Here is a 12106-nt window from a genome sequence, read left to right as displayed (position 1 = left end):
GGAAAATATAACTATCAATTTCCTGATCTGCTTATTCAGTTAAGGCCTACAGCCCATTATAACAGTAAAGTTTAGTCAAGGCTTCCCAACTCAATGCTCTATTTTTCTGCTTGAGATAAATATAGCATTAAAAATTTAAAAATAATATATATCCTGAATAAGTACAAGCCAAGATTGAGAAACAAGTTTAATTAAGGTAATAAAAGCTAAAGGTCAGTTTTGTTTTCCTAAATCTATGCTGTCATTCAACATGTGACTATCTCTGCTACCTCACTAATACATCCCGACTAGAGCAGCACATCTCTCTGCTCTTTGATTGGTTAAATCTACCCTTAAGTAAATTTGTTCTTTAACAATAAAACTGAAGTTCAACAACAATAGCTGGTACCATGACCTTAAGTATGGAAATAATATAATCTTTATATATAATACGCTACCGTGGCTGTTCATTTGTCTGTCCAGGATTTTAAATCACCTGTAGCTCACAAACCATTTCACCTATTGACCTGAAATTTGGTACACATATACTACATGACGTCTACTATCTGCTTTTGGGGTGATGATTTTTATTACTCTTCAATTTTACTGTAGAATCAACTCTTGGCAGCGCCCAGCAGGGCAGTCGTGCGGAGCATACGCACGTGCATCATTCTCATTCCCTACCATCTTCGCAGTCACTTCCCCTACCTCATCATATCTTAAATCAATCTTGAGGCAGATTGAAGACTTAAGTGCCAGCTTAAGTGAAAAATTAAGAAAAACGTACTAAGTAATTGCAACACAAAAACTAAATCAGTTTTAACGTGAAAAGATGTTGACGAAATAAGAGAAGCAGTGGGAAGCTAGGGTGGAGAAAAGAAGTGCTTGCTCAAGAAGCAGCAAGCGCATCAACCTCTGAGCAAATGAATGCTAAACAGAGACAGAGAAAGAGGATGAAAACTATGAATGCTCAAGTCAAATGTGTTCAATGCACGTTATCGTGCAGTACGCCGTTACTGGTAATATAATAATATACTGTACTGTCAGCAGACTGAAAAAAATAAATCATGGATGTAAAGAAAGAAGCTGTGTTTATTTCAGACAAAAAGGAAAAAAATACCTTGCAACATGTTTAAAGGCATCCACTATAACTGGCGCAAAATCTTTTGTAAACTCTGGTCCTTTTCGTTTGCTGTTTTGGATGACATCATTGGCCAGATAAAGAAACGTCAGTTTTCTACCAGCCTTGGCTAAAAAGACAAAACATAAATTTGTTATCTTCAAATTATTTCATGTAAATGTATTAATTGAAAAGTGATAGTCCTCTATCAATAGTAATATGACAAAATTATTCTGTGGAATAACTGATTCAAAGCAAAGACTATGCCGAGATATTTTTACCATAGCCTGGAATATCACAACATAATAGGACAATCTCAAACTTGCTTAATTCAATTAAGGGTCATGTAGGAGGGGTGAATGGAACCTCAGCCAGCAGTATAAAGTACAATATTAGGAAATAGCCCTGGATAGGTCTACAGTCCATCATGGGAAACACACTTAAATACATCAACTCTTCAGCCACATACACCCAGTTTAGTATCCCTAGAGTAACCTCCTTAGTGTTAGGTTTATCCCTGGAAAAACAGGCCAAAAACTTGGATTTTTTTCCCCCACCAAAGAAGAAAAAATAAATTCTGCGTGACAGAAACATATAAAAAACAAAATTTTATCAGAAATATAGTAGGAAAGGTATATCTAGTGCCTGCTGCTGTAAGGATGCAGATTTAGTACATGTCCATCATGTAATGTGTTTTGAAACAGTCACCAACACACAGCCCTATGCTGCAACTGGGACAGCAGAAGTGTATTCCTTTAAACACCTTTCTTATATTATTTCTGTTGCTTGCACAAGTGAGGGTTGAATATCAATGCAAGATGGACATGCCTATTGTGTTACTGTGAGCTACCAAAACAAAAGGCTTCGTGACTTCCACATTGCCTCTAGTCTCATGGTGCCAGACAGGATTCTCAAATGAAACAAATGGCTGGGGACAACCCATTAAAAGGTTTGTAGTGAAAAATGGTGAAATCCTAAGACACCACACCCCACTTTCAACAGTTTGTGGGCTTTAAACCGCCAGGGTTTCAGGGACAGAGCAAAAGAAACTGAACAAAAAACTTGATGCTGAGAAAAAATTAAAAGGTAAAATTGCTGTTATCCATTCAGGGATAGGGCGGCACGGTGGTAGCGCTGCTGCCTTGCAGTTAGGAGACCCGGGTTCACTTCCCGGGTCCTCCCTGCGTGGAGTTTGCATGTTCTCCCCGTGTCTGCGTGGGTTTCCTCCGGGCGCTCCGGTTTCCTCCCACAGTCCAAAGACATGCAGGTTAGGTGGATTGGCGATTCTAAATTGGCCCTAGTGTGTGCTTGGTGTGTGGGTGTGTTTGTGTGTGTCCTGCGGTGGGTTGGCACCCTGCCCAGGATTGGTTCCCTGCCTTGTGCCCTGTGTTGGCTGGGATTGGCTCCAGCAGACCCCCGTGACCCTGTGTTTGGATTCAGCGGGTTGGAAAATGGATGGATGGATGGCATTCAGGGATCAGTAGCACAGGTTAACTGAAGATTAATGATTAATGAGTATAGTGACAGAAGAGACAGTCGCACACACAGACTAATGTAGATACTTGGCTCCACGCATTTGAGAAGTGCTTCTGTCGGCTACGATATCTGATTTTTTGACTACTGTATCAGTACAGTGCATCCGGAAAGTATTCACAGCGCATCACTTTTTCCACATTTCGTTATGTTACAGCTTTATTCCAAAATGGATTAAATTCATTTTTTTCCTCAGAATTCTACACACATGTTGAATTGGTGTCTCTTTAGTAGACTTTTCTGCTGTAGACTGTTTATCATAATCAGAAGCTTGCTTTCTGTGAGGTTAATGAGATCACTGCTCCTGCTTTGAGCGTTGCCTTCATAAGGTGTTGGATTGGTTTAGAAATGTGACACTCAGTGAACAGTTTACTTGTTTTCACCCAGTTTTAAGTAATATACACTCATGGTTGTCTCCAAACATATATTATAAATATGGCTAAATGAGACTACATTTCCCCTGAAATAAACATTGACAGTTGCTGTATTGTGAACAGTGCTCTTCCTGGTCCTTCCACTTGGACGACAAATTCACAATGTCATCACTATTGCTTGATTCAACTAATGGTTCAGTTTTTGTTTGTTCTAAAACTGAGCTTATATTTTTTTCATTTACACACCATTGTGTATTTTAGTTGACGTTTCCACCCCATTCTTGAATATTGACGAACTACCATAGGGTTGTAAAACACTCAAGATTTTTTTAAATTTTTTTTTTATGCAGCATGATGTTATTTTATGCACTAGATGGCAGCAGAATACTGTTCCAAGTGCTGTTTGGGCTTAACAGTGTACAGTATGTGCAAAAAATACAGCAATCTCTGAGTGAGAGCCACTAGGGCATAACCGTAATTACATAGAATTCCAAGCCTGAGAAACACTTGGGGTTAATGCTAAGGAGGTTAACTGACTGATAGAGCTTTGGAAATGTGGTAGAAAAACCAAGCAAATACAGGTCAACATGAAAACTTCACTTTAACTATTGGCTAAATGTAGGATTTTAAACCCAGGATGCTGGACCTACATACACTATGCGGCACCACAGACAAACACTGTGCTACAGGATTAAACATTATTTTATTTTTCCAAATACAAGTCACATGCTGCTATGGTATTTGTGTTACTGTTAAATATCAAATACTGAGAAGCATCTGGTAGGTTCTGACTGTTCAGGATGGTTATCAATGAGATATGCTATTGCTTTTGTTAATATACATTTCATAATTTAAACATTACTAAATATTCTATCAACATTGTCTGAACATGAATTATCCAACACACATCCCTAATTACCACCTACTTTAAAGATGCAAAAAGTTAACAGGTTATAAATAATGAAATCCTTACATTCATTTTAATAAGCATTCTTGAAAATTGCTAAATCACGCTTCTTAGACAACTGGTATATCAAAGCTAATCATGGGAGAGTGTACCAAAAATCATTTGGCCATGTATCACCACATAAAACTGACATTATCAGTAAGGATAGTTTAGCAAAGAAGAAATGAAATTCAAAGTCAAAGTGCTAAAAGGTAAAAGGGGCCTGCGGTGTTAGGGAAAGCAAACCAAGCAAGTAACTTAAAAGTTTGTGCAAAAGGGGCACACGGTTAATACGCAAAGTACATATATGAGCAGTAATATTTTAGGGGTGACATTCTCCACCTTGGTAAAAGCTTGCTCATAGACAGAGCTTAACCCAGAATCAATTTCCGCTAATTCAAATTAAAATGTTTTCATGCTATAGTTCCAATCCAACCTAAGATACAGTTGTAAAACTCATGTCTATGTTAATGCATTTTTATTAACATTATGCATTATTATATTCAGAGTGCTAATTAAAATGCTGTGTAATGATAAACTAATTATGCAAAGAAAATTATTAATATTAAAAATACGCTTTCAATTATTTTGTATTGTTCACATCAAAATGTAAAGGTCTGTTTTCTCTTATTGAAAGCTACTTTCTTTTTTGGTCAATATTCTTAGATTGTAGATTTTAATAAAAAGAACAAATTGATGAAAAAAGGAAATGTTCACTTAATTTAAAACAAAAATATAGTCACATCATCTACCTCAATTCTACCTTTATATTTTCTACACAAGCCTAGGTCAACCAACCCCAACACCCAACCCCCCCCACCCCCAACCCATCTCACCTTTCTTAATCAACAGTTTGATGTTTCAAAGTCAGGCTTCCTGCCTACAACTTCTGTCACATCTCAGATTAGTCAATAACTTGATCTATCACCACAATAATGAGGATCAAGAAACAAATACTTGTTGAACAGTTACCATATAGCATTTAATGTCAGATTTAGGCCAAAACACAAAGGAAATTTTCAAAATATACAGTAATCCCTCCTCCATCGCGGGGGTTGCGTTCCAGAGCCACCCGCGAAATAAGAAAATCCGCGAAGTAGAAACCATATGTTTATATGGTTATTTTTATATTGTCATGCTTGGGTCACAGATTTGCGCTGAAACACAGGAGGTTGTAGAGAGACAGGAACGTTATTCAAACACTGCAAACAAACATTTGTCTCTTTTTCAAAAGTTTAAACTGTGCTCTAGGGCTGCACGATAACAGAAAAAATGATTATCACGATTATTTTGCTCAAAATTTTTATCACAATTAATAATGACGATTATTCCTTTGGTAAATGAAGTCTGTGACCAAAGCAGTGTAGCCTTGGCCAGTTATTCACAGATGCTGCCCTAATCATATTAGTGCATTGTCCGTTGTGATGCACACAAGTCTTTCTTCCACCAAGCCCCATGCGGACATCGCTTCTTTGAAGCCCACTGCAATAAACTCCGCTGTACGGTCTTGTGGGAAAAACGAAGTTTGCAAAAACTTGCTTTTCATCTCAAACTCGCTGTCAATAAAATGAACTGTCAAGCTCAAATAAGGTTCCGCAGTTCTGCTTGACCATAAGTCGGTTGTGGCGGCAAAATATTCAAGGCCGAGGCTGAGAATTTCTCTTTCTATTTCTTTTCGGCATTTCGCATACAGCGAGGGCTGCGCAACATTGGAAAAATGGTTGCGTGAGGGAATGCTATATCTTTTATCAAGTGTTGCGATCATTTTGTTAAACCCCTCACTGCTCACGGTGGTTATTGGACACATATCCTTGGCTATATGGTACGTGATCGCCTCTGTTATTTCCCGGTGTCTTTGCGAGCTAGGCCAAATGGGTGCCCTAAGCAGAAATTTACTTTTGTGCCCCCTCCCCCAAATATTTCGGAAGTAAAAATAAAATAATAAAAAAAACACCTACTATAGGGGCCAAAATAGAACTTTATTCAAATAAAAGTAAATACATAAATAAATTGTATCATTTATAAATTACAATTGTAGCTCTACAGCAAAAAATACAAACTAAAATTACACTTTAAATAAAACATTTATAATAAATAAAATAAACAATAATAAACTGAAATAAAATCAACACTGTCATCTGCTGGAGCTTTCCAAAGTTCAAAATTTACAAAGGCACACTTCTGCTTTTTCTTGAGGCAAAGTCGTAAGTGAGCTCTTCATATGATAAAACCTTTGCTAATTCAGAGTTGATGCTGACAATTGCCAGACCACTCATGCGCTCTTGTGCCATAGATGAGCGCAAGTACGTTTTGATGAGCTTCATTTTAGAAAAACTTCGCTCAGCAGAGGCAACAGTTACAGGGAGCGTCACTGCTATGCGCAGAGCAATCCAGAGATTTGGGTACAGAGGTGAGGGCGCGCGCGTCATCACGTGTGCTTAGCCTACTCTGCGTTCACCGTAAAATGCAATATATACGTTTATATTTTTGTTTATTTGTATATGTATATTATTAATATTAATTTATTATTATAATATATAAAAACGATTTTTTTGAGCAGCTGGGATGGTGCCCCCCTGGGAGTTGGTGCCCTACGCAGACTGCGTACTCTGCGTATAGGAAGCGGCGGTACTGGCTAGGCAGATATGGTATTGCGTTGAACAATGTCCCTGATATTGTTGTCTGTGTTGTGGATGGCTGGTAATTTTTTGTTGTTGCTGTTTGTGCCTTCAGTCGTTGAAATTCTTGATAGTGTACTTTGTGGTGGCTTTTAAGGTGGTTGATGAGGTTTGTTGTGTTACCTTGGGACGTTTGGACGGAACAGGAGCAAAGTTTGCACAAGACTCGTACCTGATCAACATCACATTCCTCGAAATCGAAATAGTTCCAGACAACTGAGTATGACCCCTTTTTAGGAACTAACGATCGCACTTCTGCACGTTGCTCCGCCATCATATGTTTATTCTTACTGACTGTTATTGCTGCTATTGACTTCTACTGCTTCAGAAAGCGCTTGCAATCTAGACGCAGTAACGTCATAGTGACGCAGTCCAATCCGTAAACTCAGTCCATAAAAAACAGTTTGGTCTTTATACTGAAAAATCGCGACGATATTTATTAACTGATCGTGGGTCATAAATATCGTTATCATGAGAAAAAAAAAAAAATTAATCGTGCAGCCCTACTGTGCTCCATGACAAGACAGAGATGACAGTTCTGTCTCACAAATAAAAGAATGCAAACATATCTTCCTCTTCAAAAGAGAGTGCGCGTCAGGAGCAGAGACTGTCATAAAGACAGAGAAAGCAAACAAATCAATAGGACTGTTTGGATTTTAAGTATGCGAAGCACCCCGGCACAAAGCTGTTGAAGGCGGCAGCTCACACCCCCTCTGTCAGGAGCAGAGAGAGAGAGAGCAAAAATCAATACGTGCCCTTTGAGCTTTTAAGTATGCGAGACACTTTGCAGCATGTTGCTTCACTAAGCAGCTGCACAGAAGGTAGCAACGTGAAGATAATCTTTCAGCATTTTTAGACGAGCCTCCGTATAGTCTAGGTGTGCGAACAGCCCCTCTGCTCACACCCCCTACGTCAGGATCAGAGAAAGCGCAAGAGAGAGAAAGAGAAAAGTAAGTTGGGTAGCTTCTCAGCCATCTGCCAATAGCGTCCCTTGTATGAAATCAACTGGGCAAACCAACTGAGGAAGCATGTACCAGAAATTAAAAGACCCATTGTCCTCAGAAATCCGCGAACCAGCAAAAAATCCGCGATATATATTTAAATATGCTTACATATAAAATCCGCGATAGAGTGAAGCCGCGAAAGGCGAAGCAGGATACAGCGAGGGATCACTGTATTCAATTTTTCAGCTCTCCAATGCATAAGTGTAGGCTTTAGAACATGGCTTCTGCTTATCTTAAAACTAATACCAGTAGAGACTCTAATTCATTTTACACAATGATTTGGGATCATTGTTTGTGGAAAAAAAAAAAAAAAAAAAAAAAATCACACAGATCACATTTAAACAAATCAAGTTATAAAAATATTGCTACTCAACAAAACTGTTGTAATTACCTGGATTTCTAAAGTAATGTCTAATAAGCAGAGAAACAGACCTTTAGGACTTTGCTAAATCCAAAAATCTATTGCTGCACAAATCATTCTGTGATTTAACTGATGCAATAAAACTGCATCAACATCATGTACTGATTTTTAAAGTTTTCCATTTAATTATTACAAGCATTTGAACACTTCTAATGCTCTTTATAGCACTGTAAATATACAAACATAGCTGTAGAAAACTATTTTGGTTGACATCTCACACCTGCATTTCAATAAGCTGCAACTGAAATCTAATTTTATTTGAAAAATCAATGTAAAGGTCTTTATGGTAATGCAGTTTAGTGGATATAAAAGCACGATTTTTAAGTTTTTCAGCATTGGGAATATATTTTCTTCCATTATAATAATAAGATTACTGTTAATTTTATTACGAACTATTAATTTTTCTGCATTATGTACTGAAACAGTTTCACTCATGATCTGATTATGCTAACATTTTGGTTATTTAAGTGGCTGCTTTCAATAAAGGAAAAAAAAAAGCATGAAGGTGGCAAATAATGAATGAGCAACAGCTGTGGTTTTCACATGGTGTAACTGAAATGTATGCAAATACTCTCAAAGTCTGAAATGTGCACTTTAATCACACCTGAATTGTTTGATTTGGAATTTTAACCTGTGAAACAGAAGGGTAAATCAAGGAAAATTGTGCCTTTGTCCCAAACATTATGGACAACACTGTATGTCCAAAAATGGATTAATGTGTTAATTTTGGGGGTTGCTTGGATTTTTATTTTTTGCACATTTGATTATACTTTACTGCGGTGGGCTGGCACCCTGCCCGGGATTGGTTTCTGCCTTGTGCCCTGTGTTGGCTGGGATTGGCTCCAGCAGACCCCCGTGACCCAGTGTTCAGATTCAGCGGGTTGGAAAATGGATGGATGGATGGATGGATTATACTTTAGCTTACTGGTTTTACATAAACTTGGGTAAATGCTAAATTAGTAGCAAAATTAAAATTTGATACAAGGCAGCACAACCCTGGGTGGAGCTATAGATAGGCACAGCCTTCTTTCTAGGCAAAAAAGATAAATTTTACGTCAAACTTTATTATTTTTCTCCAGTGAATTTCTCAGTCTAAGTGGCTGTACTTTAACAAAAAAAATTTACACAAGCTTCAAGTATTTCTAATTTTACTAGTAAAAAGCTGTTTACAATAATCCCTCTTCCATCGCGGGGGTTGCGTTCCAGAACCCCCCGCGAAAGGTGAAAATTCGTGAAGTAGAAACCATATGTTTATATGGTTATTTTTATATTGTCATGCTTGGGTCACAGATTTGCACAGAAACACAGGAAGTTGTAGAGAGACAGGAACTTTATTCAAACACTGCAAACAAACATTTGTCTCTTTTTCAAAAGTTTAAACTGTGCTCCATGACAAGACAGAGATGACAGTTCCGTCTCACAATTAAAAGAATGCAAACATATCTTCCTCTTCAAAGGAGTGCGCATCAGGAGCAGAGAATGTCAGAAAGAGAGAGAAAATCAAACAAATCAATAGGGCTGTTTGGCTTTTAAGTATGCGAAGCACCGTGGCACAAAGCTGTTGAAGGCGGCAGCTCACACCCCCTCCGTCAGGAGCAGAGAGAGAGAGAGAGAGAGAGAGAGAGAGAGAGAGAGAGAGAGAGAGAGAGAGACAGAGAAAAATAAACAATCAAAAATCAATACGTGCCCTTCGAGCTTTTAAGTATGCGAAGCACCGTGTAGCATGTCGCTTCACGAAGCAGCTGCACAGAAAGGAGCAACGTGAAGATAATCTTTCAGCATTTTTAGACGAGCGTCCCTATCGTCTAGGTGTGCGAACAGCCCCCCTGCTCAATCCCCCTAAGTCAGGATCAGAGAATGTCAGCGCAAGAGAGAGAGAGAAAGAAAAGTAAGTTGGGTAGCTTCTCAGCCATCTGCCAATAGCGTCCCTTGTATGAAATCAACTGGGCAAACCAACTGAGGAAGCATGTACCAGAAATTAAAAGACCCATTGTCCTCAGAAATCCGCGAACCAGCAAAAAATCTGTGATATATATTTAAATATGCTTACATATAAAATCCGCGATAGAGTGAAGCCGCGAAAGGCGAAGCGCGGGATTACTGTATACTTATAAAAAAAAAAAAAAAAAAAAAAACAGAATTTATGATTCAATATAAAAATGGAGCTAAACAGACAATTTCACCAGCACTATACCCTGACTTTTACACAGACCTGTTAGTACAGTACATTCACTTTCCTAATTTAGAGTTAGTAGTGATTTACTGTTTCAATCCTGTTCTCAAAATACAAAGAACAGAAGAGGTGAGACTTCAGCATTAGCCAACAGAGAGGGTCCCCTGTCCCTCAGACTGAACTAAATTTGATACCACTACACATTTTCACACTTTCACACTAGAACTCTAGAAAGAACTGCTGTGGTAATTTTAATGAAAGTTTGTTACCTGATATTTTCTAATTTTTGTTTTAATTGTTGTAAAAACCATTCAGTATGTTCTGTCTTCAAGAAAGTATGCCTGACTTTTGGTTTTAAAGTAGCTTCTTCATTATATTTCTGGTTGACAAAACTCCCACATGTTTTTAATATATTTACTCAAAAACAAAAAAAAATACATTTAGTATTTTTATAGTTCAAGTTCATTTTTACATTTTTCAAGTTCATTTTCTCTGAAACTTGTGTTAGTAACCTGTATGTATAAAATATGAATATACTACACTATATGTCTCCCCTAGCACCTAATAGTTATTAGATAGATAGATAGAGATAGATAGATAGATAGATAGATAGATAGATAGATAGATAGATAGATAGATAGATAGATAGATAGATAGATACTATCTATCTATCTAATTATTGGGCCATTAGGTACCTAAAAAATGTGAAACAAAAGCCTTAAAACAAATATGTCCACTTCAAGCTGGCAAACACAATGGCTTGAAAAAATGTGCTTTTTCTTTTTTTAATTTATAAATACAGCATTCATTTAACACCAAAACTTACCAGAGGAAATGAATAACATGATAATGAAAAAGTAACTGATTAATTCTTTATAGGCATAAAATTACACCAACTTTTGGTTACTTTTTTGTGTTTATGCATAAAACCCCAGGTATTTTTACTCCTAACAATGAGTTCAATCCAGTCATTGACACTTTGTTTATTCAGATTTTGAAAACCTGTCGCTACTTCTGACAATTAACCCATTTGTATCCCTAGCTTGGAATACTAATAAGCAAAATTCACTTAGCAGTACTACGCACAAGTTCATTCAAGTCTTGCAAGTTACAGTACATAAATCATACAGAAAATGCAGAATATGCCCCCATGTAACAGTCCCCCAGACCACCATCTACCAAATACTGACAGAATTCAATCTGCTTTGACATAATGTAGCACTGAAGTTTTAGTCAATGCCTTAGTTACTTCTTGCATGGACTACAGTAATGGAATTCTTTCTGGCATTCTAAACAGATTCCTTCACAGATTAGAGCTCATTCAAAACTCTGCCACCAGGATCATCAAGCATCCCAAGCTAGCAGACCAGATTACACCTGACCTTATCCGGCTCCTCACTTTTAAAGTTTTACATAAATTCACCCCCAGTAACCTCTACCACTGTCCTCCACCAATCTAACATTCCTAATCATTCTCTGCAACCATCATCTTTGTCCCATCTATTAACGTTGGTATTATTGGCGCTAGAGCCTTTCCCATTGCTGCACCCAAACTCAGGAACACTTTACCGTCTCACATCAAAAATCCATTATAAAATTTAAAAACGCTTTAAAAACTCACTTATTCCGACAGGCCTTTGCAGTGTGAGCTAACTGTTCAACGTCAACATTTTCCAACTCGTAGGCCATGGCAGTATTGCAAGTGGGCTGTGGGTGACCCTGGACGAAACCACATCCAACAATCCAATGATCTTGCTCAATTCACAACACTACAGATGGATCACAGCTGATCCTTGGCAACCACCCACACTTTGATGATCGTGCTCAATTCACCTAGAGGGACCAACCCATGGCCCTCGCACAGATGATCCTGCTAAA

At 37.9% G+C, this 12106-nt stretch overlaps 1 protein-coding gene across 6 annotated transcripts in view; it reads right to left on the bottom strand.

Annotated features, from left to right (window-relative positions):
- Nucleotides 1-12106, bottom strand: part of LOC114664026 (regulation of nuclear pre-mRNA domain-containing protein 1A-like) — a 75333-nt gene that overhangs the window by 47967 nt on the left and 15260 nt on the right. For all 6 annotated transcript variants that reach the window (XM_028817995.2, XM_028817996.2, XM_051935670.1 and 3 more), the window contains exon 2: nt 1100-1229. In XM_028817995.2, the coding sequence (XP_028673828.1) occupies nt 1100-1229 (130 nt within the window). The remainder of the gene's footprint in view (nt 1-1099; nt 1230-12106) is intronic.

Source organism: Erpetoichthys calabaricus, chromosome 13 (assembly GCF_900747795.2).
Source record: "Erpetoichthys calabaricus chromosome 13, fErpCal1.3, whole genome shotgun sequence".
In the NCBI taxonomy this organism is placed as follows: domain Eukaryota; kingdom Metazoa; phylum Chordata; class Cladistia; order Polypteriformes; family Polypteridae; genus Erpetoichthys; species Erpetoichthys calabaricus.
The sequence above is the reverse complement of the archived record's forward strand: the minus strand, read 5'-3'. Positions and strand labels throughout refer to the sequence as shown.